This window comes from Microplitis mediator, chromosome 4 (assembly GCF_029852145.1).
Source record: "Microplitis mediator isolate UGA2020A chromosome 4, iyMicMedi2.1, whole genome shotgun sequence".
NCBI lineage: Eukaryota > Metazoa > Arthropoda > Insecta > Hymenoptera > Braconidae > Microplitis > Microplitis mediator.
The window spans coordinates 472,265-495,082 of record NC_079972.1 but is presented as its reverse complement, the minus strand read 5'-3'; the positions used below and the strand labels follow the sequence as shown (position 1 = coordinate 495,082).

At 33.7% G+C, this 22,818-nt stretch overlaps 1 protein-coding gene across 8 annotated transcripts in view; it reads right to left on the bottom strand.

Annotated features, from left to right (window-relative positions):
- Positions 1-22,818, bottom strand: part of LOC130666359 (ankyrin-repeat and fibronectin type III domain-containing 1) — a 54,707-nt gene that overhangs the window by 7,735 nt on the left and 24,154 nt on the right. For 4 of the 8 annotated variants that reach the window (XM_057467261.1, XM_057467260.1, XM_057467256.1 and 1 more), the window contains exons 2-8: positions 21,249-21,398; positions 21,020-21,098; positions 7,752-7,855; positions 7,414-7,674; positions 3,686-3,988; positions 3,177-3,613; positions 1,173-2,162 (exon numbers count right to left, since the gene is read on the bottom strand). In XM_057467261.1, coding sequence (XP_057323244.1) covers positions 1,173-2,162; positions 3,177-3,613; positions 3,686-3,988; positions 7,414-7,674; positions 7,752-7,855; positions 21,020-21,098; positions 21,249-21,378 — 2,304 coding nt within the window. In that variant the 5' untranslated portion in view covers positions 21,379-21,398. Of the gene's footprint in view, positions 1-1,172; positions 2,163-3,176; positions 3,614-3,685; positions 3,989-7,413; positions 7,675-7,751; positions 7,856-21,019; positions 21,099-21,248; positions 21,399-21,587; positions 22,414-22,818 lie in introns of those variants that run through there. The other 4 variants (XM_057467253.1, XM_057467254.1, XM_057467257.1 and 1 more) reach the window with 3 other exon arrangements.

The window sequence follows — 22,818 nt, the reverse complement described above, 5'->3', positions numbered from 1 at the left end:
TGCAATTTTTTGGGGTTTTTTGGAATTTACTCAGACTTTAAATGGCTAATGTTTTAAATAAACTTCAGGTTAGTATGTGGAGGACCGAAATACTTAAAAACGATGCTTAGTTAGGGTTAAAAAAATTTATAAATTTAAAAAACGGTCGATTTTTGTGTATTTTTGAGGTTTTTTAAAGTTTTCTAAAAATCTGAGGGTGTAGGGGTTAAACGGACCTCGGATTCGGATTCAGCGGGTCAAAATACATGGGAATATATCGGTCCCGTCAAAAGTACAGAGAACTTTTTTTTTTTTGTGTGCCGGTGTTATCTGTGTGCGACAAGTAAATTTGAGTGCGACAAGTTTACTTAACACAAGTTTACTTGTCGCACACAGATAATCGTTTAACGCACACAAATGTCGTGGAAACAGTTGAATGGGCAAACAGCTATTTGGCGAACAAAAGAGCGTGCGCTAAGATAGCACTTATTTTGCATTAATGATAAAAAAAAATTTCTATGACGGCAGTGGTCGTGGAAGCCATTTTTCAGTTGTAGTCGTCCCGATAAAAGCTTGGGATTTTTTCCCACCAGTTCTTCCCCCCACCACCATAATATTAAAGAGAGCGCATGTACCATTCAAATGTGCGCATGTGCAAAGCCACCAAAGCCAACATTTAAAGGGTGGGGGAAGAAATCGTGGTGGGGAAAAAATCCCAAACTTTCGTCGGGATGACTATAGTATTAATGAGTGTGGTGGCATTGTATCCTTTAACCTAACATATTGCCTTTTGATGAGAAATTTTCTTTTGTTATAAAAACAATTTTTTTCTTAGTGCAAAAAGTTTTGAATAATTTTTAATTTTATCTTTTTTCAATTCTATTTTTTTTTTTTTTAACCAAATAATTGCTTTTTTGAAATTTTTAATTGTAATAAATTTGAGAGCGCATTACCTAAATTGAAGAAATATTTGCTTGACTTAAATGATTAATGCTTTTAGAAATTCATTACTCAAGTGAAGCAATAGTTTTTTTGAAAATAAAAACTATCAATTGAACTTTAGAACAAAAAATTACTTATTTTGAGTATTTATGGAAATAAGAAAAATAATTATTTAAATTTAACTTTTTTTCTCTCTCAATGTATATAAAAAAAAAAAAATAGGCGAAGGTAATATATATTATAATACTTACAGATTGCGAAAATCCTTTATCTCGAGCAAATGTTATCACATCAATTAACCATCGAGCGCCTTTCCAAATGTTATTCATTTGGGATTGTAATTCCTGTAACTTGATTAATTTATCTTTCGTTGCAGTAACTTCAATCGAGCTGAAAGCTTCTCTATGTTTATGTTGAGCTTGAACTATTTCTAATTCAAGAATGCAACTAAGCTTTGAATAACGATTAATGATATCTTTTTGATAAGCATTTAATTGCACCATTTCGAAAATTTGTATAGGAAGAGTTAATAAATCTCCTCGCTGAAATAGGATTTCTCGAGTACCTGGTACTAAACATACGTTTTCGACAGGTGGAACGACAATAAGAAATGATACTTCGTCAGTAAGTTCGATAATTTCAACATCATATAATCTGTGAGTTTGAGAATCTTCAGAGCTAATGCCCATGTAGGAAAAAAGTTGATTAACTGCAACTGCCACTGTTTCTACAAATAGCTTTCCATGATTAACTATTACATTTTCGTCAGATGATTTTTTTTTACCCTCTTTAATACAAACTTTTTCTGTACTGTCTGATGCTGTAGTATGTATTATTTTTTTAAAATGAGACCATTCTTCAGCAGATACATGAGGATTATCACGGATTTTACAGTGAGGTAGAACATTTGGTGTTTTAGCAGGTACCACTATTTGAATGAGATCAACACTACTTTGCATTTTCAGATACCCCAAATAAAGTCCTTTACTTAGTTTAATACTGCTTAATTGATGATAGGCAATTTGATTTTGAATACTCGATATTAAAATATCTGAAACATTGCTTTCATCGTGTATTATTATTTTTTTCATAATTTTATTGACTGGTAGCCATCTGCTATTAAGAAGAGATACTGATTTTGGAGATGTAATATGATTTATTGCTGAAATTACTAACGTTCCTTGATTATCTTTAATCGGTTTGTAATAAATCTCACCTAAATCTTGAATACATAACGCGGCCTAAATTTAATGGGATTCAAATTGTTTTAATATGATATCATTAAAATAACTACAGTAATGTTATATTGTGTGACAAGAGAAAAAACAAAACGATTTCAGGCCAGGGAAAAGTTGGCTGCCCAAGCCGTTCGCGAGGGCTGACATCCCCGGCAGTCTGAAATCGTATTACATCCTGTGTCACACACTATATTTTTCATGATTACCTGAATTGGAACTTGAAATTTCAGTATCAGCAACCAATAAGAAACAAGTTAATTTAAGACCAATGGTGTGATCAACTCTTAGCATAAACGTAACTTGTCATTTGCAATTTTTAATTAAGCAGAACTATGTATATACATTATTTATTATTTAGACTAATTTTTATAGAATTTAATCACCAAGTCAGAAATGTCATTTACGTAAATAAAATTAATTGTCTAAAATTACTATTAAACAAGTGACAAGTATCAAAGTTTAAATTGCAAATGCCTTCAATCAGCGGGCAGAAACATTATTTTACATCCTCCACGGAAAGAAAATTCCACTAAAATTTACGATGCTAACATCGTAATCGTGGACTATACTTTCGTTAGCGTCAATTTTCAAATGTCTTATTATAAAATTTACTTTGTAGGTTACATTTTTTACTGTTTAACATCGTAATTTTAACAAAGACTTTTGGGATTAAAAATTAATTCAAAAACTATATTTATCTTTCTATTTACTTCTGAATGAAATAAATATTACAGTGCTGCCTCTGTTATAATACGATGGAAGTTATAAAAATTACAATATTATATCGTAATTTTTAAAAAATAGTAAAAATGCGTCCTCCCGGGTGTAATATACTATCCCAAGAGACGAAACACATTGGTTTCTGCCCGCTGACTGAAAGCATTCGTAATTTACGCGTTTGCTAATATTTGCCTGCGCAGCATTGGACTGAAATTAGATTGTTCCGATCAACTGTAGAGACACTGAAACTTTAAGTTTCGATGCTGATATAATTAAAAAATAAATAAATGTGCATACCTGCATTTGAACCGCTGTTTGAAGGTATTTGAGTCTAAAATGATTAATTGAGCTTTCATAATTCTTTTCCATATCTTGCTTAAAAGTTTTTAAATTATGCCAAATATATGAAACCTTCATGAACCAATGAAAATCATTATAAATACAATTAGGATAAACTTCATCAATTTGAATAACCGGTAAAAAGTCTTCATTGGTTACTAATACTTTATCTTCATGGTATAAAATACAAGTAAAGTAAACACCTCGTTTTAGGTTTTTCTGAAATTTACTTGTAGCAGTGAATAGCTGTTTTATTGTTTTTTTCTTGTGATTACGCCGTTGAAGAGCAGATATATCTTTTGTATATTCTGGACGATGCATATCTATCAATAGTGAATTCAATTGTCCTAATTGATCTGCATATCTTGGTAATCGTTCGTCGACGTCACGCCAACCTTGATGTTGAGATACAAGTTTCATTGATTATTTTTTACGATTGATTATTCCATAAATCTACTGATACTTACTACTTGTTATCGCATGAGTCGGAAATGAAGGCACGAATTTACTATATCCCTTTAAATTTCCCAAACATATTCTAAAAAAATACTTTTGCCCTTGAGCAAGTTCATTGATTCGACATTCTCGTTGTTTAATGTCAAATACTTCTACTTCACCCGTGATCACTGAAAAATTTTCTTTTGTACTCCATTGCACTTTGAACTTTGTACATACAAAAGAAGGTTCTTTTGCAGATTCCTCAAACCTTATATTCACTGAATTGACTCCAGTAACCTCGAGATTAACTGAACGTGGAATATCTGGAGGACCTTTAAAATATAATAATAAGATAATGAACAATAATAATATAGTTAATGGGCCAATGGAATACTTAATTGGCAGAAAATACACTTATCCAAAAAATTAAAGGAACAAGAAAATTTTATAAATTTTTTAGTGATTTTTGGAAGGCTGTATTTTTGTGAAAAATGATCGCATCGAAAAAATAAAAAAAGCAAATTGAAGCTTGAAATCTCTAGTTTGAAGATCTTCCAGCAAAATATTTTTTTGAGCCACGGTTTTTGCGGAATCATAAGAAAAAAGTCGAGACAAAATTTTTCTAAATTTTTTGGTTTTGTTTTTTAGGTCTACGGGGCCGGGAAAAATTTTTTCAAAAAAACGAATTCATGGCTCGTTTAGGAAATTTATTCAGCTATAATTTGCTTTTTTTTGTTTCTCTGTACGACAATTGGCTGCTGAGATATCAGCCTTTAAATGAAAAAGGAGCCTTTTGTCTTTGATTATTGATATCTCATCAAGTAATGGTCACACAGTAATTTAAAGGGCAGTTTAATAAACTTGAATAAATTTCCTACAAGCTCCATTTTCGATTTTTTCAAAAAAAAATTTTTTTTCATCCTTGATATCCATTTGAAAAACCCACAAAAAATGGCCATTTTCTGGTTTTTTAGTCAACTCATCGCTACTCTGCAAATATTGATAAAAAAAATAATGTTGCCAGGTAATTTTACAGCTTAATGTACCCCCAAAAACCGTGGAAATTTTCAGATTGATCCATTGAACCGTTTGTCCGGTCCGATTGCTCAAAGTTTTGCAAAACAATTAAAGGAACAAGTTTTGTTCCTTAAATTGTGTAATCATTACCAAAATGAAAAAATTAATTTTTTTCGGATTTTCTTTCATTTTTGCGTTAGTTATTCAGTAAATGTAAAGTAAAGAGGAAAAAAAAAATTTTTCCAAAAAACGAGACCAAACAAGAATTTTTTTACATTTTTTTTTTTTTACGTTTCATTCGGGGGTTTATTTTTTTTTTCGTTTTTCGGAAAAAATTTTTTTTTTCCTCTTTACTTTACATTTACTGAATAACTAACGCAAAAATGGAAGAAAATCCGAAAAAAATTAATTTTTTCATTTTGGTAATGATTACACAATTTAAGGAACAAAACTTGTTCCTTTAATTGTTTTGCAAAACTTTGAGCAATCGGACCGGACAAACGGTTCAATGGATCAATCTGAAAATTTCCACGGTTTTTGGGGGTACATTAAGCTGTAAAATTACCTGGCAACATTATTTTTTTTATCAATATTTGCAGAGTAGCGATGAGTTGACTAAAAAACCAGAAAATGGCCATTTTTTGTGGGTTTTTCAAATGGATATCAAGGATGAAAAAAAATTTTTTTTTGAAAAAATCGAAAATGGAGCTTGTAGAGAATTTATTCAAGTTTATTTAACTGCCCTTTAAATTACTGTGTGACCATTACTTGCTGAGATATCAATAATCAAAGACAAAAGGCTCCTTTTTCATTTAAAGGCTGATATCTCAGCAGCGAATTGTCGTACAGAGAAACAAAAAAAAGCAAATTGTAGCTGAATAAATTTCCTAAACGAGCCATGAATTCGTTTTTTTGAAAAAATTTTTCCCGGCCCCGTAGACCTAAAAAACAAAACCAAAAAATTTAGAAAAATTTTGTCTCGACTTTTTTCTTATGATTCCGCAAAAACCGTGGCTCAAAAAAATATTTTTCTGGAAGATCTTCAAACTAGAGATTTCAAGCTTCAATTTACTTTTTTTATTTTTTCGATGCGATCATTTTTCACGAAAATACAGCCTTCCAAAAATCACTAAAAAATTTATAAAATTTTCTTGTTCCTTTAATTTTTTGGATAAGTGTATATTAATATATTGGGATCTCTGGCAGAGGCATGACTTAAAAAATTGCACCTAATGACGATAATATGCACTAGAGTGAGTAGGTCATTCTACATGCTCTGTATTTATACATAACCATAACTAAACGATGACTTTAATAGCTATCGTAATCAAGATCTTGGAATCACAGTATATATAGATATAATATTTCGCTGTATTCTCCTTGACGTGCCCAAAATTTGCTCCAGAATTTATCAATATTGCCACCAGAGGATAAGTTAATGACAAGTCTTTTATGAAAATACATGTATTTTTTCATTTTTGCGTGATTTTGAAAAATAAAATGAAACTTTCATTCTAAGAGATTTGCAAATTTGCTTGCACAAAGCCAAGCAATGAAAATTGTACACCTCAAGCGCGAAAGCACTGAGTGTGCTCTATAGACGTTCGATTTTTTTTCGGGTACCTAACTCATTTTTAAAGTTTCAATCATCTTACCATTTGGTCGAGTATATTAAAATAGGCTGAAATGTATATCATCACACACAGAATTTTCTGAAGAATAATTATAATACAACATCAAATTGATTCATTAACCCCCATGAAAATAATATATATTTATGAATATACTTAAAATATATAAAACATATATTTCGATTATATCACTTTTGGCCATTTTTCATACACTTAAAATACAAAAAAAAATATATTTTTGATATCATGTGATAAAATGTGGGCAAGTATATCAAACAGTGATTGCAATATTACAAGTGTTTTGTCATTTTGTTTACAAACATATCATATTAAAGATACCCCTCATGAAATAACTGGTTAAATAATAAACGACGGTCAAATAAATGGCATTAATTTTTTCTGTAAAGCTGGTCTAAGTGATATTTGTAAAGATGTTGTTGCAGTATTACTCCATTATAATTGGTAACATATTTTATTATATTTATAACATATACTATACTGATTATTTTATTATTGCGATAATTCATTTATTACAACCTATTTTGATTTTCACTGCAATGATTTAGAGAGTTTACCAATAATCATCATTTGTACAGGTAAAAAGTGCGTATGGAATGAGCCTCATAAATCTTCGATAGAAAAATTGAAAGGCTAGCCTGTGGACCAACACGAGTCTTTTTTATTAACGAAAGAAAGGAAAAAACATGTAGATGTTATAATTGGATTAACTGTTTCATTTTGAAATAGTAATTATTAATTGAAATAATAAATAAATCATAATTGTGTGAATTTAAATTGAGTTATATTAATTATTCAATATAAATACCCTAACGGACCCGAATTACGGCGAGTTTACCGTAGATTACGGTAAATCCGCCCGAATTTTACGGTAAATTCACCGTATTCTATGGTATGTTTACGGTAAAAATACCGTAAATTTACGGTAAATCAGGTCTGCTAGAGTAAGCATGTATTTCAAGTCAGCTGTTAAAAATTTGACCTACTCCTTTAGATGTTGAATGTTGCCATCAAATCGCGTATCCGAACGCCAGAGTTCCTAATATTTATAAAAAAAACACTCTAATGCATTAATACTTAAACATACTTACGTGTTTGATCGAAACCAACTAACATTTTCTTCAAGTTTCGTACCCTACGCTCCCACAGAGCTACTTCTTTGCTATTCGTTTCATCATTCCACGCTGCATGATTATTGTGCGTTGCAGAAATACTAGCTTTAATATCTGGGGCCTCTAATAGTGCAGTCTTGTTAGTTACAAAAGATTCAGATCCACTCGCTTCAGATAACTTATGTTCAGCCGTCCGCATTAAAGACGTCAAGTGAACACTCAAATTTTCTGGAGATGAGACTACAATATTAAAAAAATATAAGTATTTTTGAGTATAGAAAATTTGTTTATAGATTTAAAAAATGTATTTAACTGACATTGGTTTCCTTCTCGAGCACCATATGTGATTAACATTTTAATTAATAATTTATTATTCCCAAGCACAGCTAAGTCGAGAGGTGACAGACCATCGCTGTTCACACTAAAACAAAAATACAAACATTAAAAAAAAAAAAACTAACTACTTTTTTTTTTCATGAATGATCTTAATATTTTTGTGAAGGATACCAGAATAGAAGTCCTGTTAAAATTTGAACCCTCAAAATGAATATCATAAGGTTGCTAATCATAATTTTTTATTTTCCACTTGAATAAGATGGGCTAATTTTTATTTTTTATTTGGATTTTTATAACTCGTCAGCGGATCAGTATATAGAAAAGAGTTAGATGCACTTTTATTGGAAATTAAACGCTTTGCAAAAAGGTGAATTATTTGTAACCGTGCAACAGCGATTTTAAGACGTGAGAGTGAGGCTCTCTCGCTTCTATTTGTCCTCTCTCTCTCTCTCGTATAATTTTCTCGTTTGCGAGTTCGGCTGACTCTCAGCGCTAGTCTTAGCGCAGCAGGTGAGCGATTTTCGGTCACTGCGCATAATTAGGTGGGGTCAACACGAGGTGTTGACCCGAGACAATTAATCAAGAGACGACACTTGAACTCTAGACTGCAAACCGATCAGTCGTTTCTTTTACTTTTATTTTGCAAAAGTATTTACTTGTGCTCGAGTGAGCTGATTGACCAGTCGCTTTTCGCTTCTTTACTTTATTTCTCCAGTGGTATATATTTTGTGTGGTTGTGGCTGATTAGCACAAACCAAGTGTTTGTGCTGGGGTTTTTTTGGATTATTCACCAGAGGCTAACGACTGTGTTCACCCGGACCCTCCATCTACCCGTGGACCATCCAGGAAGCTGCAACGAGGATGCAACGTCGTCCAATCCCAGCAGTAAGTCCAGATTTTGGCTCACACATATATATATATATATTAAACTATAACATTGTATAATCTCTCTCTCCTCAACGCGGAAAATTCCCGCCAGTCTTTACCCATTATTCTCACTCGTTACCAATTAATTCCCGTGCGTTTCGAGTCCGCGAATTCTTTTGAATTACTTGTATATATGTATATAAAATTAAATGAACTTTAAGAAAAAGGGGAAAACTGTATATAATTTGGGGATCTTGGTTAAATAAATTTCATAGATTAAATTTATTCGAGTAGTAATTATTAACTATCACCAGAGTCCTTTAGCTTTAAGTTTATTTTCAGCCGCGTGTCCGGCCCAGGACGAGCCGACTCACCCCCGAGAGTATGAAGTTCCCGATTACAGAACCAGCAATAATTGACATAATTCGCTAATTAAATTTATTAATAATTAAGTTCGGGAAATATTAATTAACAGTGGTTCTTGGCTGCTAGACACGGAGTAGCCAGGGCCCACCGTTATATTTGGCGCCCAACTCGTGTTCCTCGTCCTGAAATTTTTTTTTTTTTTTTTTTTTTTTAGACCTGGTGATAGGAGATAATTTATAATTATACCAATTCATAATTATAAAAATTACAAATAAATTTTGAATTTTTTTTTACCACCCTATTACCGTTGAAGAGAGAAATTCTATACAACCAGAAATTGTGTTTTAACTGCATTGGTTGTCCAAAATTTTGAGTTAATTATAAATTAATTTCAATTAAAAATTATAATAATAACTGGGAGAAATAAAATTTTAAGTATAAAGCGCGCGAGAAAAAAATCGATAAATTCCTGTAGCGCCGGTTAGACAAAGCGATACTCACCGGCTTACGCATCGGTTGCACGCGTCATCAGTAAACAATAACAAACACCGGTAGAGAAAATAAAATAAAATAAAGTAAAATAAAATGAAATAAAATAAAATAAAGTAAAATAAAATAAAATAAAGTAAATTCTTTAGTAAAATAACAAAGAAAATAAAATTTCTTTGGTGACAGTGTCATCCAAAATAAAATCAGAAGAATAAATAAAAATTTTGTTGAAAATAATTTTCAAAATAAAATTTCAAATAAATAAAGTAGTACTTATCTGGTTTATTCTGGTTTAGAGTAAACCATTCTTTCGAATAACCGGTAATTTGAATTTATTTGACGTATGAGTCACCATAAATAAATTATTCTAGTATAATAAATTAAAATTAGTAATTACCGGTCGAGAACAGTCGTTAAGATATTTGTTTGAGGAAGTTTATTCTAAAAGAATAATTAGATTTAGTATAAAATTAATAATTAAAATAAAGACAATACTGTCATCCTAGTATTTACAATAATTATCCAAGTAATCGGATAAACGTTCTCCGGAAGTTAAATCCGGTAAAATAATAAATTTTCTTGAGAACAAATAAAACTAAAGCTGTCATTTGGGGATTAAATATTAGTCATCGGTTTAGATAAAATAAAATTTTAATCCGGAAATAAAGATTATCCGTGTATATATTAATAATTGTGCTTCGTCATTATTTGTTTAAATTTAAGTCTATTTGGGCTCGTAAGCTGATAATAGCCATCGAGTAAAACCAGTAATTGAAAATTAAGTTGTTAGAAAATGAGTAATACGCGACCATTGACGCGCCAAAATTCTAAACAACAGAATAGGCAGGATAGCGGGGAGGTAATATTTGACGGGGTTGGTTCATCGAACCAGAGTAATCAATCCAGGGTAGTACATTCACCACCTTCGAGTACTACCGTTTCGTCCGCGAACTCGACAATGTCGGTTCCCCCTCCCACGGTACCCAGTATACCAAGCTTGGTTGTCACTGCAGGCACGCCGCTGCAAAACAGACCACCAGTCAGGCGTAGTTTAGGAAATAATTTAGCGACGGTACCAAGTACCACGTCAATGGTCACCACGTTGACCACAACTATCGTTACAACCACACCGAGTACAGTAACAACTACACCGGTTACAACAATACATCCACCGATAACAACTACTACCGTATCGGGGTTAGTCAGAACGAATAATTCACCGGCAATAAATTCGAATGCGCAAATAAACCAAAGAATAAATAATAATAATTCACAAGCGTCTGTGGACGGGGTATTTGTTGAAAACCCCCCACCGGTACATTTACCACCGATTCAGCCTAATGCGGGATTCGTTTCTTATCCTGGCACCGCTTCAGTTTCCGCACAAGCTGAACAAGGGGTTTCTCAAACAGCGATAACTCAACTTATGAGTTGCATCCAAAATTTGACCCTTGCTTTAAACTCGCAGCGGGAAAATACGTTACAAGTGCCTGTACAACTTAACACACAAACTGTTCGCACCGTAACTCACAGTTTTGGCGACGGGGAGTGTGGTACAGGACACTTGACACAAGATACTAGGGCTATGACGTCTTCAGCCCTCCCGGCGTACGAACAACCTGGTACCAGTGGAACCATTAATGTTCACAGAAACTTAGCAGAAATAAATAATAATACAAATAATAATTCAAACATTGATCCGAACGCGAATTTAAATAATTACCCGATCGGAAACAATAATTTAAACAATAATATAAATGTTGATAATAATATTAACAACAATAATTACCCGATCGAATCTCAAATTAATAATGCCAACAATAATAATTATCTAGGCGTAAGAAATAATAGTAATTTAAATAATTATCACCCGATGAATAATTACGGGAATAACGGTGTTGATAATTTCGATATATTGGGGGAAAATCTAGGAACCGGTGGCTATCATGACAGATATTTGAATCATAATGGCAGTGAGAGATACCAAGGGTTTGTCGAGCAACCCAGAGCGAATAATTTAGCGTTACCAGATGTCGCGGCGGTCTCGTTACGTAAATGGCGGGATATAAGAGAAATCGTGAGATCTTGGCCTGTACGATACCCGCAAGGCGATTTATCCGCCAATAGTTTTCTGGCTTCATTTGAAGCCATGGCGTTTCGCGAGGGTTGGTTAATTACGGATTTAATAAAAATCCTCGGCTATATTTTTGTCGGTAAAGTTAATAAATGGTACGATACTTACAGTAGGCATTGGATAGATTATGACCATTTTAAGCGGGAATTTTTACGAGCATTTGGCTCACATAAAACAGATACGCAACTCTTAATGGAAATTGGTCAGTTAAGACCAGAAGCCGGTGAATCTTCAACCGACTTTGTTTTCCGAGTACAACAGAAATACGGTGAAATGCGCAACCCTCCTCCCGAATCTGAACAGGTGACGTGTATACGTAACCATCTACCTAGAAACTTATCAACGTTGGTATTTTCTAGGCTAGTAAATAATTATGATGACCTGTTATCGGTATTACATGAAGCTGCCGTATTATTAGAGGAGAACAAACGCACGTTAGAGTCATCCGAGAAGTCGAGTTCCAAAACGAAAGAAAAATCGCGTTTCTCAGCAGTACATACGTCACCGCGTAACTCTATTTTGGTTGATATGATGAACGGGAAACAACCACTGATTATTGAAGAAATTCGTGAGGGTGAGGACGGTCAATTTATTGTTTGCGCGTCGGCAGCAACGGTACAACCTCCTCAACAAAGTTTTTCATCCTATCGTCCTCAAAATAATAGAGCGCGAAATTCAAATAACGCGAGTAACAACGGTAGTTTTAACGTCGCACCGCGCTCGTATAGTGAAGTTACTGCTGGTCGAAATTTAGACCAAGATTTCTGTCACAATTGTGGACAAAATGGTCACACATTTGACCAGTGTAACAACATTAGAGTTGATGTCTGTAATTTTTGTTTTAGAGCAGGGCATATTAAACAAAACTGCTTTCAAGCAAACGGTGGTTCACCCAACAAAGGGTTTAACCAAAATTTTAATTCCCGTCGGTCGAATGGTCCTGCCCAAGTAAACTATAATAATAGAAATAATTATAATAATAATAATAGAAATAATTATAATAATAATAATAGAAATAATTATAATAATTCAAATGTAAATAGAAATAATTATAATAATAATTCGTATGTAAATAGAAATAATTTTAATCAAAATCGTGGGCAATCTGATTTTAATAACGCGAACAGATCAAACCCGAATTTTATCCCGGGTAATTTTAGAGTAAATGAAAACTGTAATGATATCGGTAATCAGTTTCATGAGAATAATCGGGCAATTTCTCATTCTCAAGGCGATAATAATTTAAATAATAATCGTAATAATAACCCCTCTAATTGCGTCGAAGTTCAGTCGACCAGTGCTGGCGATGCCAGTTACCCTCAGTCGTCAAAAAACTAATCTCGCCCTCCTATTCCCCGAGGAGAAAGGGCGCGAAATCCAGAAGATCTAGGGAACAAATAATATGGGGAAATCGGAGTCCTAGTAGTCATAATTCACACACGAACTGGTTAAACAAACCAAATAAATTTAAGAATACTGTAAATAATAAAAATAAATTAAATACGGAATCAGACGGCGGCTTTGCGCGTACTGTCGATTCGAATGTTCAATTTAATTCAGAAAATTTTATAAATTTTAATCAGGAGTCAGACGGCGGCTTGGTGCGTACTGTCGACCCGATTGAAAATCTTAATTATGAAAATTTAATAAACTCAAATCCGGAGTCAGACGGCGGCTTGGTGCGTACTGTCGACCCGATTGAAGAAAATGAATTACCAGATTTATTAAATTTAAATTTAGAACCAGACGGCGGCTCGGTGCGTACTGTCGGTTCGTTTGAGGAAATTATTAAGGAAAATTTAATTGAGAAAAATTTAATTGTAAGACCTGACAGCATAGAGAGTACTGTCGGTCAAGTTGTTCTAACCAGTGGTGAACAAATTGGTGATATAATTTTAGAAAATCAAAATTTAAATTTCATTGGCTCCGATATATTTAATAGTAATAATTTTGAGACTGAGGTCGATCTAATTGACCTACGCGACCCAGTTACGGTCGAAAATAATTCTAATTTAGAGGTAGAAGATTTAATTAGCTTCGAGAATGAGGATGAAGATGATAGAATTGAGAACGAGTGTGTCGAGGAAGACACTTTCTCGAAATTTTGTAAAATATACGATAACGTAAACGGTTTATCGGTTTTTAATAATTTATCTGTCTTAAATAAAGATTGCCCTATTTTAGATAATTTATTTGTTTTAAATACTGACGAAATTAATCGTTGGGAAGGCTTAAGGGAAGAAGCACAGCCCATGGTTAATTTACCAGATTCTAATAATTTAATTGAAGATATTTATGAAAATTTGAATCGAGATAATTCTTACGAAATCCCCTTAAATCTTTTGGAAAATTTTGAAGTTAGTGATTTTATTGAGTCAATTGGTTCTGATGAATCTGAGGAACCAGGTTCCGTTAATGTTCCTGGGATGCCATATTTATGTGGATTGGAGCCACTCGAAAATGATGAGGAGACCGAAGAGACGTGGGAGGAAGAATTGGATCCAGGTTTTGAACCTGAAGATCCCGCGTTAACTGACTCTCCACCGTCTTGTCCTTCATCCCCACGCGCGTCGTATTTACCACATATATTTAAAAATAAAATATTACCCTCACGTATCGCGAATCGTATTGCATCTCGGACCAAATTTTATTCCGGTACTGGTCCAGAGCCACCTAAAATTACAGCACGAATACCTGTGTCTATTTGGATATTCGGGGTGCAAGTAAACGGTATAATTGATACGGGAAGTGAAAGGTCCTATATCAATCGGCGAGTTTATGACCAAATACGTGAGCTAAGCTCTGGTCAATTACAATCAGACGATACGAACCGTCGGGGAGTTCTTCTCGCGAATCACACCGAATGTAAAACTATCGGCGGGGCTCCATTCATTATTCAAATCAGTACGATAGCCGGAGAGCAGTATCTGAGTGTCCTCGAGGACCTGAGCTATTCAGTAGTCCTGGGTATGGACTTTGCTCTTCAATTTGGCTTAGTAATAGATTGTGCTAATAAAACTTGGAAATTTAAAGGCACTGAGGAAAGTCATCCTTTTCAATTAATAAATTGTAGTGATAATAAAACCCGTTGTCAATCACTAACTTCCAATGAACAAAAAGATTTCGATGAATTTTTAAAATCGGAAATGTCAAAATTCGCGGAGTTACCGAACCAAGGTCTAACTGACCTCGTGCAGCATACGATTACTTTACAGCCGGGAATAAAACCCATACAAATCCGTCCATATCGGCGTAGTCCTGTTATATCGGCGGAATTAAATAAACAAATCGACGAGCTGCTCGAGAAGGGTTATATAAGGCCCAGTAACAGTTTCTGGTCGTGTTCTCCGGTCATGGTGACCAAAGCCTCAGGTGATTGGCGTTTTTGCGTCGATTATCGACCAATCAACAAATATACTATTTTACCCGCTCATCCCCTTCCAAATATGCTACGTATTTTAAGTGCTTTGCATGATGCAAAATATATAACTACGATGGACCTCAAGGAGGCGTTCCATCAAGTTTTAATGGCGCCGGAGTCCATTCCTTACACTGCCTTCTCCGTAGAGGGTAGGGGGCAATTTGAATGGGTTCGTATGCCTTATGGGCTCGCGGGTGCACCATCAACTTTTCAAAAAGCGATGGATAAGCTCCGTGAACGTTTTGTAGCTAGAGTACATGAAAGAAATCTACCGAGGTCTTGGATAGACAAAGTTTTCGCGTACCTGGACGATTGGGTAATAATAAGCGAGACCTATAGCGAACATAAAGCTATTTTAACTCTAGTTTTTGAAATATTTCGCGAGGCTGGATTATTAATAAATCCAAGTAAATGTAAATTCGCGAGGTCGGAGGTGAAATTTCTTGGTTTTATAGTAGATAGGGAGGGTCTACGACCTGACCCTGAGAAAATAGCACCTATCGCGAATTTCCCGCGTCCGACGACTAGAAAACAGGTACGCAGTTTTTGTGGATTAGTTAACTGGTACCACAGGCATTTACAAAACGTCGCGAAGGTCCAAGGACCTCTAAATAAATTATGTAGCGTGAATACTGAGTGGAAGTGGGGAGATGAGGAAGAAAAAGCTTTCCAAGATCTTAAACAAGCTCTTGTTAACGCGAAACCGTTGGCTGTACCTCAGCCAAATCTTCCGTATTATTTATACACCGATGCGAGTGATACGGGTCTAGGCGCGTTCTTGGTTCAAAAAGAACCAGATACCGGGAAAGAGTTTCTTATTATATGTTTAAGTAGACCGTTGCGAGGCGCCGAAACACGCTATACTACAACTGAGAAAGAGTGTTTGGCGGTTGTATGGGCCGTAAGAAAATTAAGATGTTATCTGGAAGGGTTTCCGTTTGTTGTGGTTACTGACCACGCATCGTTAAAATGGCTCCATACCTTAAAAAACCCGAACGGTAGGCTTGCCCGTTGGGCAATGGAACTTTTGGCCCACCAGATCACGATTGAACACCGCCGTGGAACCGAGAACGAAGGCCCGGATGCCTTATCGCGCTTATACGAGGACCAGGAGCCCGTGGAGTGGTCCGAAGTCCTCGATGAAATTAAAAATAAAGGTGTAGATTTTGTACATATTCAAGTTCGCTCGTGGTACGACGTAAAGAAAGCAAACGTTAGAAAATACCCGGAAAATTTTGTTGATTGGCGGATAAATAATGAGGATAAACTAGAATATTATAAACCCGATTATCTAAAAGAATGTATAGATGATCAAGACGCGTGGAAATTGGTTTTAACTGAAAACGAGATTCCAGATATTTTGAAGGCAAACCATGATGTGCCAGACGCGGGACATTTGGGTCGCGATAAAATGTACCATCGGATACGTACACGTTATTATTGGCCTGGTATGTATCGCGATGTCGGCGAGTATGTAGATAATTGTGAGACGTGTAAAAAGGTCAAATATAAACAGACCTCGTCTCAAGCGCCAATGCGCACGCGACAACCAATTGAACCCTGGGCCATAGTCGCAGCTGATGTGACTGGCCCATTTCCGCGATCTAAAACGGGCTATCAATATGTGTTAATAGTACAAGACCTATATACGCGATTTATTGAGGTCTTTAGGCTTCGTAAGCAGACTGGATTAAATGTCAAGAAAAGTTTTCGTCGCGTTTTCTCACGTTGGGGATATCCACTATTTTTAATCACAGATAATGGAAAAGAATTTATTAATCATGAAATTAAAGATTATTTAAAAGAAACGGGAATAAAATCTGTACCTACAGCGATCGCGCATCCGCAAAGTAACCCGGTTGAGAGAATTAACCGTACTCTGAAACCAATGATACGGGCATTTATTTCGAAAGATCAGACGTCGTGGGATGAGCACTTAGGTGAATTTCAGCTCGCCTATAATAGTAGTTACCATGCTTCATTACATATGTCGCCATATTATTTGGTTCATGGTAAAGAACCACGGCTGTCGGGTAAAATAACCGAACTAGAAATAGATGACTTAGATTCAGATGATAATTCATGGCGCGATCGGGTTAATCGTCTTGATCAGTTACGTCACAAAATAGAAGACACAATGAGAATAGAGAGTGAAAAACAAGCTGTATATCATGATAAGGGACTTAAAGAGCCACCTAAATTACAAGTGGGTGATCCGGTATATTATCCAAACAGAAAATTGAGCAAAAAAGTTGATAAATATTCGTCTAGTTTGGCTAACAAATTCTTGGGACCAGCCATTGTCAATAAAATCATCAGCCCTTTAGTTGTTGAGTTAAAATCAGATACTGGGAAAATTTTGGGCAATCATTATGTACCAGATTTGAAATTGCCCAGGCGCAGTCAGAGGCTGATGAAGACCGTTTAATTTGTTGCCAAGAGAAGAGAGTGACCGCCGAGTCAATGGAAAATTTATTTAATCTTTGTCAGCTTCCGAGCCCCAATCTCAAGTCTGGCGACGGGGAGTGTAACCGTGCAACAGCGATTTTAAGACGTGAGAGTGAGGCTCTCTCGCTTCTATTTGTCCTCTCTCTCTCTCTCGTATAATTTTCTCGTTTGCGAGTTCGGCTGACTCTCAGCGCTAGTCTTAGCGCAGCAGGTGAGCGATTTTCGGTCACTGCGCATAATTAGGTGGGGTCAACACGAGGTGTTGACCCGAGACAATTAATCAAGAGACGACACTTGAACTCTAGACTGCAAACCGATCAGTCGTTTCTTTTACTTTTATTTTGCAAAAGTATTTACTTGTGCTCGAGTGAGCTGATTGACCAGTCGCTTTTCGCTTCTTTACTTTATTTCTCCAGTGGTATATATTTTGTGTGGTTGTGGCTGATTAGCACAAACCAAGTGTTTGTGCTGGGGTTTTTTTGGATTATTCACCAGAGGCTAACGACTGTGTTCACCCGGACCCTCCATCTACCCGTGGACCATCCAGGAAGCTGCAACGAGGATGCAACGTCGTCCAATCCCAGCAGTAAGTCCAGATTTTGGCTCACACATATATATATATATATTAAACTATAACATTGTATAATCTCTCTCTCCTCAACGCGGAAAATTCCCGCCAGTCTTTACCCATTATTCTCACTCGTTACCAATTAATTCCCGTGCGTTTCGAGTCCGCGAATTCTTTTGAATTACTTGTATATATGTATATAAAATTAAATGAACTTTAAGAAAAAGGGGAAAACTGTATATAATTTGGGGATCTTGGTTAAATAAATTTCATAGATTAAATTTATTCGAGTAGTAATTATTAACTATCACCAGAGTCCTTTAGCTTTAAGTTTATTTTCAGCCGCGTGTCCGGCCCAGGACGAGCCGACTCACCCCCGAGAGTATGAAGTTCCCGATTACAGAACCAGCAATAATTGACATAATTCGCTAATTAAATTTATTAATAATTAAGTTCGGGAAATATTAATTAACAGTGGTTCTTGGCTGCTAGACACGGAGTAGCCAGGGCCCACCGTTATATATTTTTAAACTCTACACAGAAAAAACAGTTAACTTGGTTCAAGAAAAAAATTGTCTTCCGAATTTTCTTTCTTGATTCAATAAAAGTAAAACACTTGATTCAAAAACTTTTTTTTGGTTCAAGACAGTAAATTCTCTTGCTCCAAAAAAATTTGTTTTTAAAGAGAAATTGAAAATTTCTTAGTTTAAGAAAAAAAATTCTTGGCTAAAGAAAATAAGTTTTTTCTTGCCAAAAAATTAACGGTTTGAACGAAAAAAAGTTTAACTTCGGCCAAAAAACTTTTTCTTGCCCCAAGAAAAAAAAATTTCTTACTCCAAAAAATCAAAGTTTTGAACGAAAAAAAGTTGACTTGGGCTAAGAAAAAATTTCTTGGCCCAAGGAAAAAATTTTCTTGCTCCAAAAAATAAACGTCTTGATTAAAAGAAAAAAAACTCTTGGGCCAAGAAAAAATCTCTTGGCCCAAGAAAAAAATTCTCTTGCTCCGAAAAATAAATTGCTTAAGTGAAAATAAAAGTTGCTTGGGCCAAGAAAAAAAAATTTCTTGCTCCAAAAGTTTGCTTCTTTAATAAAGACTTAAATTTTTCTTAGTCAAAAATGTATTCTCTCTCCGACGGGTTGACGTATTAATTCTTTTTTTTTTTTAATCTGAAACGTAATTTTTTTTTTTTTTTTTCCGAGCAAAATTATTCAAGACTTGAATTTCAAGTAAACTTTAATATTAAATATTAAAGTCATGATGTATTATAGGATATACTATAGTACAATTCAAAAGGGTACTTGTAGTTCTGTCAAATGACAGAAGATTACTCGAATAAAATCGTCATGAAATTTGGAATATAACACTTCTGATATAAATGTCTTACCAGGGACACTACATGTCGTAGGCGCGATCTCGTGGCGAGCACCGAACTACTCCCGCTGCTGCTGTCTAGCACCGGTGACTTTCCCCTTCTCCATATCGATCTTTTCTCCCAAGAAATTTTTTCTCTTGGCTTAAGCAACTTTTGTTTTGTTGGTCGGAGAATACAAAAATACTTGCGTAAAAAGAATAGTACTTGTTCCGAGAAATTTTATTTTCTTTAACCAAAAAAATGCAATATTGCTACAAAAAAATAATGTGTCTTGCTCCAAAATAAATATCTCTTACTTTAAGAAATATAAATTCTTGGAACAAGTGAAAATTTTTTGATTTAAGCGTAAAAATATGTTGACTTGAGAAATAAAATTTTGATTCAAGATAAAAATTTGAAGATAATTGTTTACTTGAGGCAAGTAAATTTTTATCTTCCGAATCGATTAAAAAAAATTTCTTGAATCAAGAATATTTTCCTTGATTCAAGTTAACTGTTTTTTCTGTGTACTAATTTTACAGAAAACTTTAATGATCAAAGTTATTTATCTAAATAAATCGTAAATTGATGATGAGTAAATGAAAAGATAGCTTTGTTTATTTTTATATATTCTAAACTATGTATTTTGAAAAGTTTAAGCAATCTTTTTAGAGTTTTATTTCGATTTTTAATTTATAATATATTTTTTACGGGAGACTGCAATTCCCAAACTTTCTGGCTGAATAATTAACTAATTTGTAAGATTCTTTTATCACTAAGAGTAATAAAGTAAAAAAAAAATCTGTCTATCGGTTGACCCGGCGGGACAGCCCTAAAACTTCCCGCTGTTTTCGAACTCGAGGAGCAACATTGTTGTTAGTTCAGTTGTTTCGAAGATATTCGCAAAAAACCGTTTTTTACCATTTCTTTCTCCCACGATAACTCTCGAACGAATTATCCGATTTTGATGGTTGAGGTGGCAATCGACGCGTTTTATTAAGTTCTAGAGCTGATCAGATTTTAAAATTGATCGGATGAGTCACTTCAAAGATAATCGAAAAAAAATCGTTTTTTACCATTTCTTCCTCCAACAATATCTCTCGAAAAAATTAACCGATTGAGATGGTTGAGGTCGCATTCGATGCGGCTTATAAAGTTCTAGAGCTGATTAGATTTTGAAATCAATCGTTCAACTCGTTTCTGAGAAATCAATAAAAAACTAAAAAAAAAAATTTTTTTTTCGTAATTCGCCAATATTTTCGAGTCTACTTGATCAAATGATCTGAAATGTTCAGAAAAGTTGATGGCCAACAAGCTCTTTAGATTGCCACCTTAACCATCCAAATCGGTTCATTAGTTAAAAAGTTATAGATCGGTCAGACACACACACATACATACACACACACACATACATACATACAGACACTCGGGCATCATTCTAAAAATAGTCAGAATAACTTCCTAGGACCTTAGAACGTCGACATCTGATGAAATTTCGATTATCGCAAATCGGGATGAAAACAATAACTTCGTAATTTTTCATAAATCGTCGATTTTCTTAGCGGGAAGTTAAAAATAAAAATTATTTATAATTTTGTTCTTACCTATTAATGTCTACGTCAGCAGATTCAAGTATTGACTTAACTTTCTCCAAGTTTTCGTGTTCAATTGCTGTAAACAAAACTAAACAAATTTCCATTCTTTAGTGAAATTAAAATTTTTTTTTTGGTATGATTTAATGTTAGTTTTTATGTTATTTATATTTAAAAGAAAGATGTAGAAGAATTAGTTAAAATAAAAAATTATAAATTACAACAAAAGAAAAAAAAATACCATGCAAGTATACGTTGAGAGAAAGCTGAGCCGTTAAAGGGTTGATGGACCCTACTATCAAGTAGTTGCCTTCATGACTATGCGCTTGAAGTTGAATTTTTTTTTTTCCAAACCCTTCTAAGAATTCCATTTCTTGTAAGAATTGTTATTCTATTCAAATGGAAATTAGAATATATAATAATTTAAAAAATAAATTGAAAATAATTCAGAAGTACAAAACAAAAAATAGAATTTTACTAAAAGCATTTAAATTTATACAAAAAATAAAAAATTATCGCGTTCGACTGGATCAGAAGATAGTAAAATTACACGTAATATTATGAATAAAAATAAACATACTGTTTAAAGTGGAGTTATCATCGACAAAAAGTTGTGAATTAAATTTTTGATCAACTTGAGTTTTCCAACTAAAGCTATTTATTTTATTACTACATGAACGTTTGCAGTTACCATTTTCACTGTTCTTTTCCTTTTGTTGTGTATAATTTTGACACAAACCTTCAAGTTTATTGGAATGCTCATCGACAATAGTAGGGAACTCATTCTCAATGCGTTTATGTAACTCGATTTGATATTCTACTTTTTCATAATCGTTATATTTTTCGTTACTATCAGTAACTGATTCAAAAAGATAACTTGTTAAAGACGTTTCATGAGAAGAATCTAGAACAAAACTAGGATTTTCATATCCTTTATGACTTTCAGATTCATGTCTAACAAAGTTGCTTGAACTTGCAAGCGATAATTTCGTTTTTAAATCATTTGAAATTTTTTCAACATTTACTGGATTTTCCAAGCTGTCGACTGTTTGTGAATTTTTAGTTAAATCCGATGTTGTACTTTTTTCGGTATGATATTTTAATGAATTGTTAACTTCGATTTGGTTATATAATTTTGATATTAACTTAACAGAGGATCGTACTCGCTTAAACTTTTTTTTGTCAGATATTCGACTAGAATATGCGGTACGATGCCTGGAAACAAGTTCCATTTTTAAATTTTCATTATTTATACTTTTTCGAAATTTCATTGAGCCTATAGTTTTTAAAATTTATATTACTCAATGTTATCACTTTTTTGTTTTTGGTAACCAATTTTACTACGATTAATAATTCACCATAAAATAATATCTTTATTTTTATTGACACCGCATCACTTAATTAATATTTTAATTTTCATCTATTTAATATCGTTAGGTACATAAATAAAAATATTTTATTTTATGGACTACACTGAAAGAAAAAAATGTATATTTTCGAGAAAAAATGCTTGATTTAAGAATTTTAGTTACTTAAATAGTTCCAAGCAATTATTTTCGTCAATCAAGTCAAATAATTACTTTATTCAAGTGTTTTGCTTAATACTAAGAAAACAATTTGATTTTGTCAAAATAATACTATTAGACGATGTATGTCATCTTAAATATTAATTTACACAATTAAATTATAGAATTTAAATATTTATTAGTTTATTGAAGTAGCTCTTGAAAAATAAATATATTTTATGTTTCCATCAATTCCGTTATGTTATGAAAACAAATTTTTTTCTTAGTGCAAAAATTTTTTTTTTT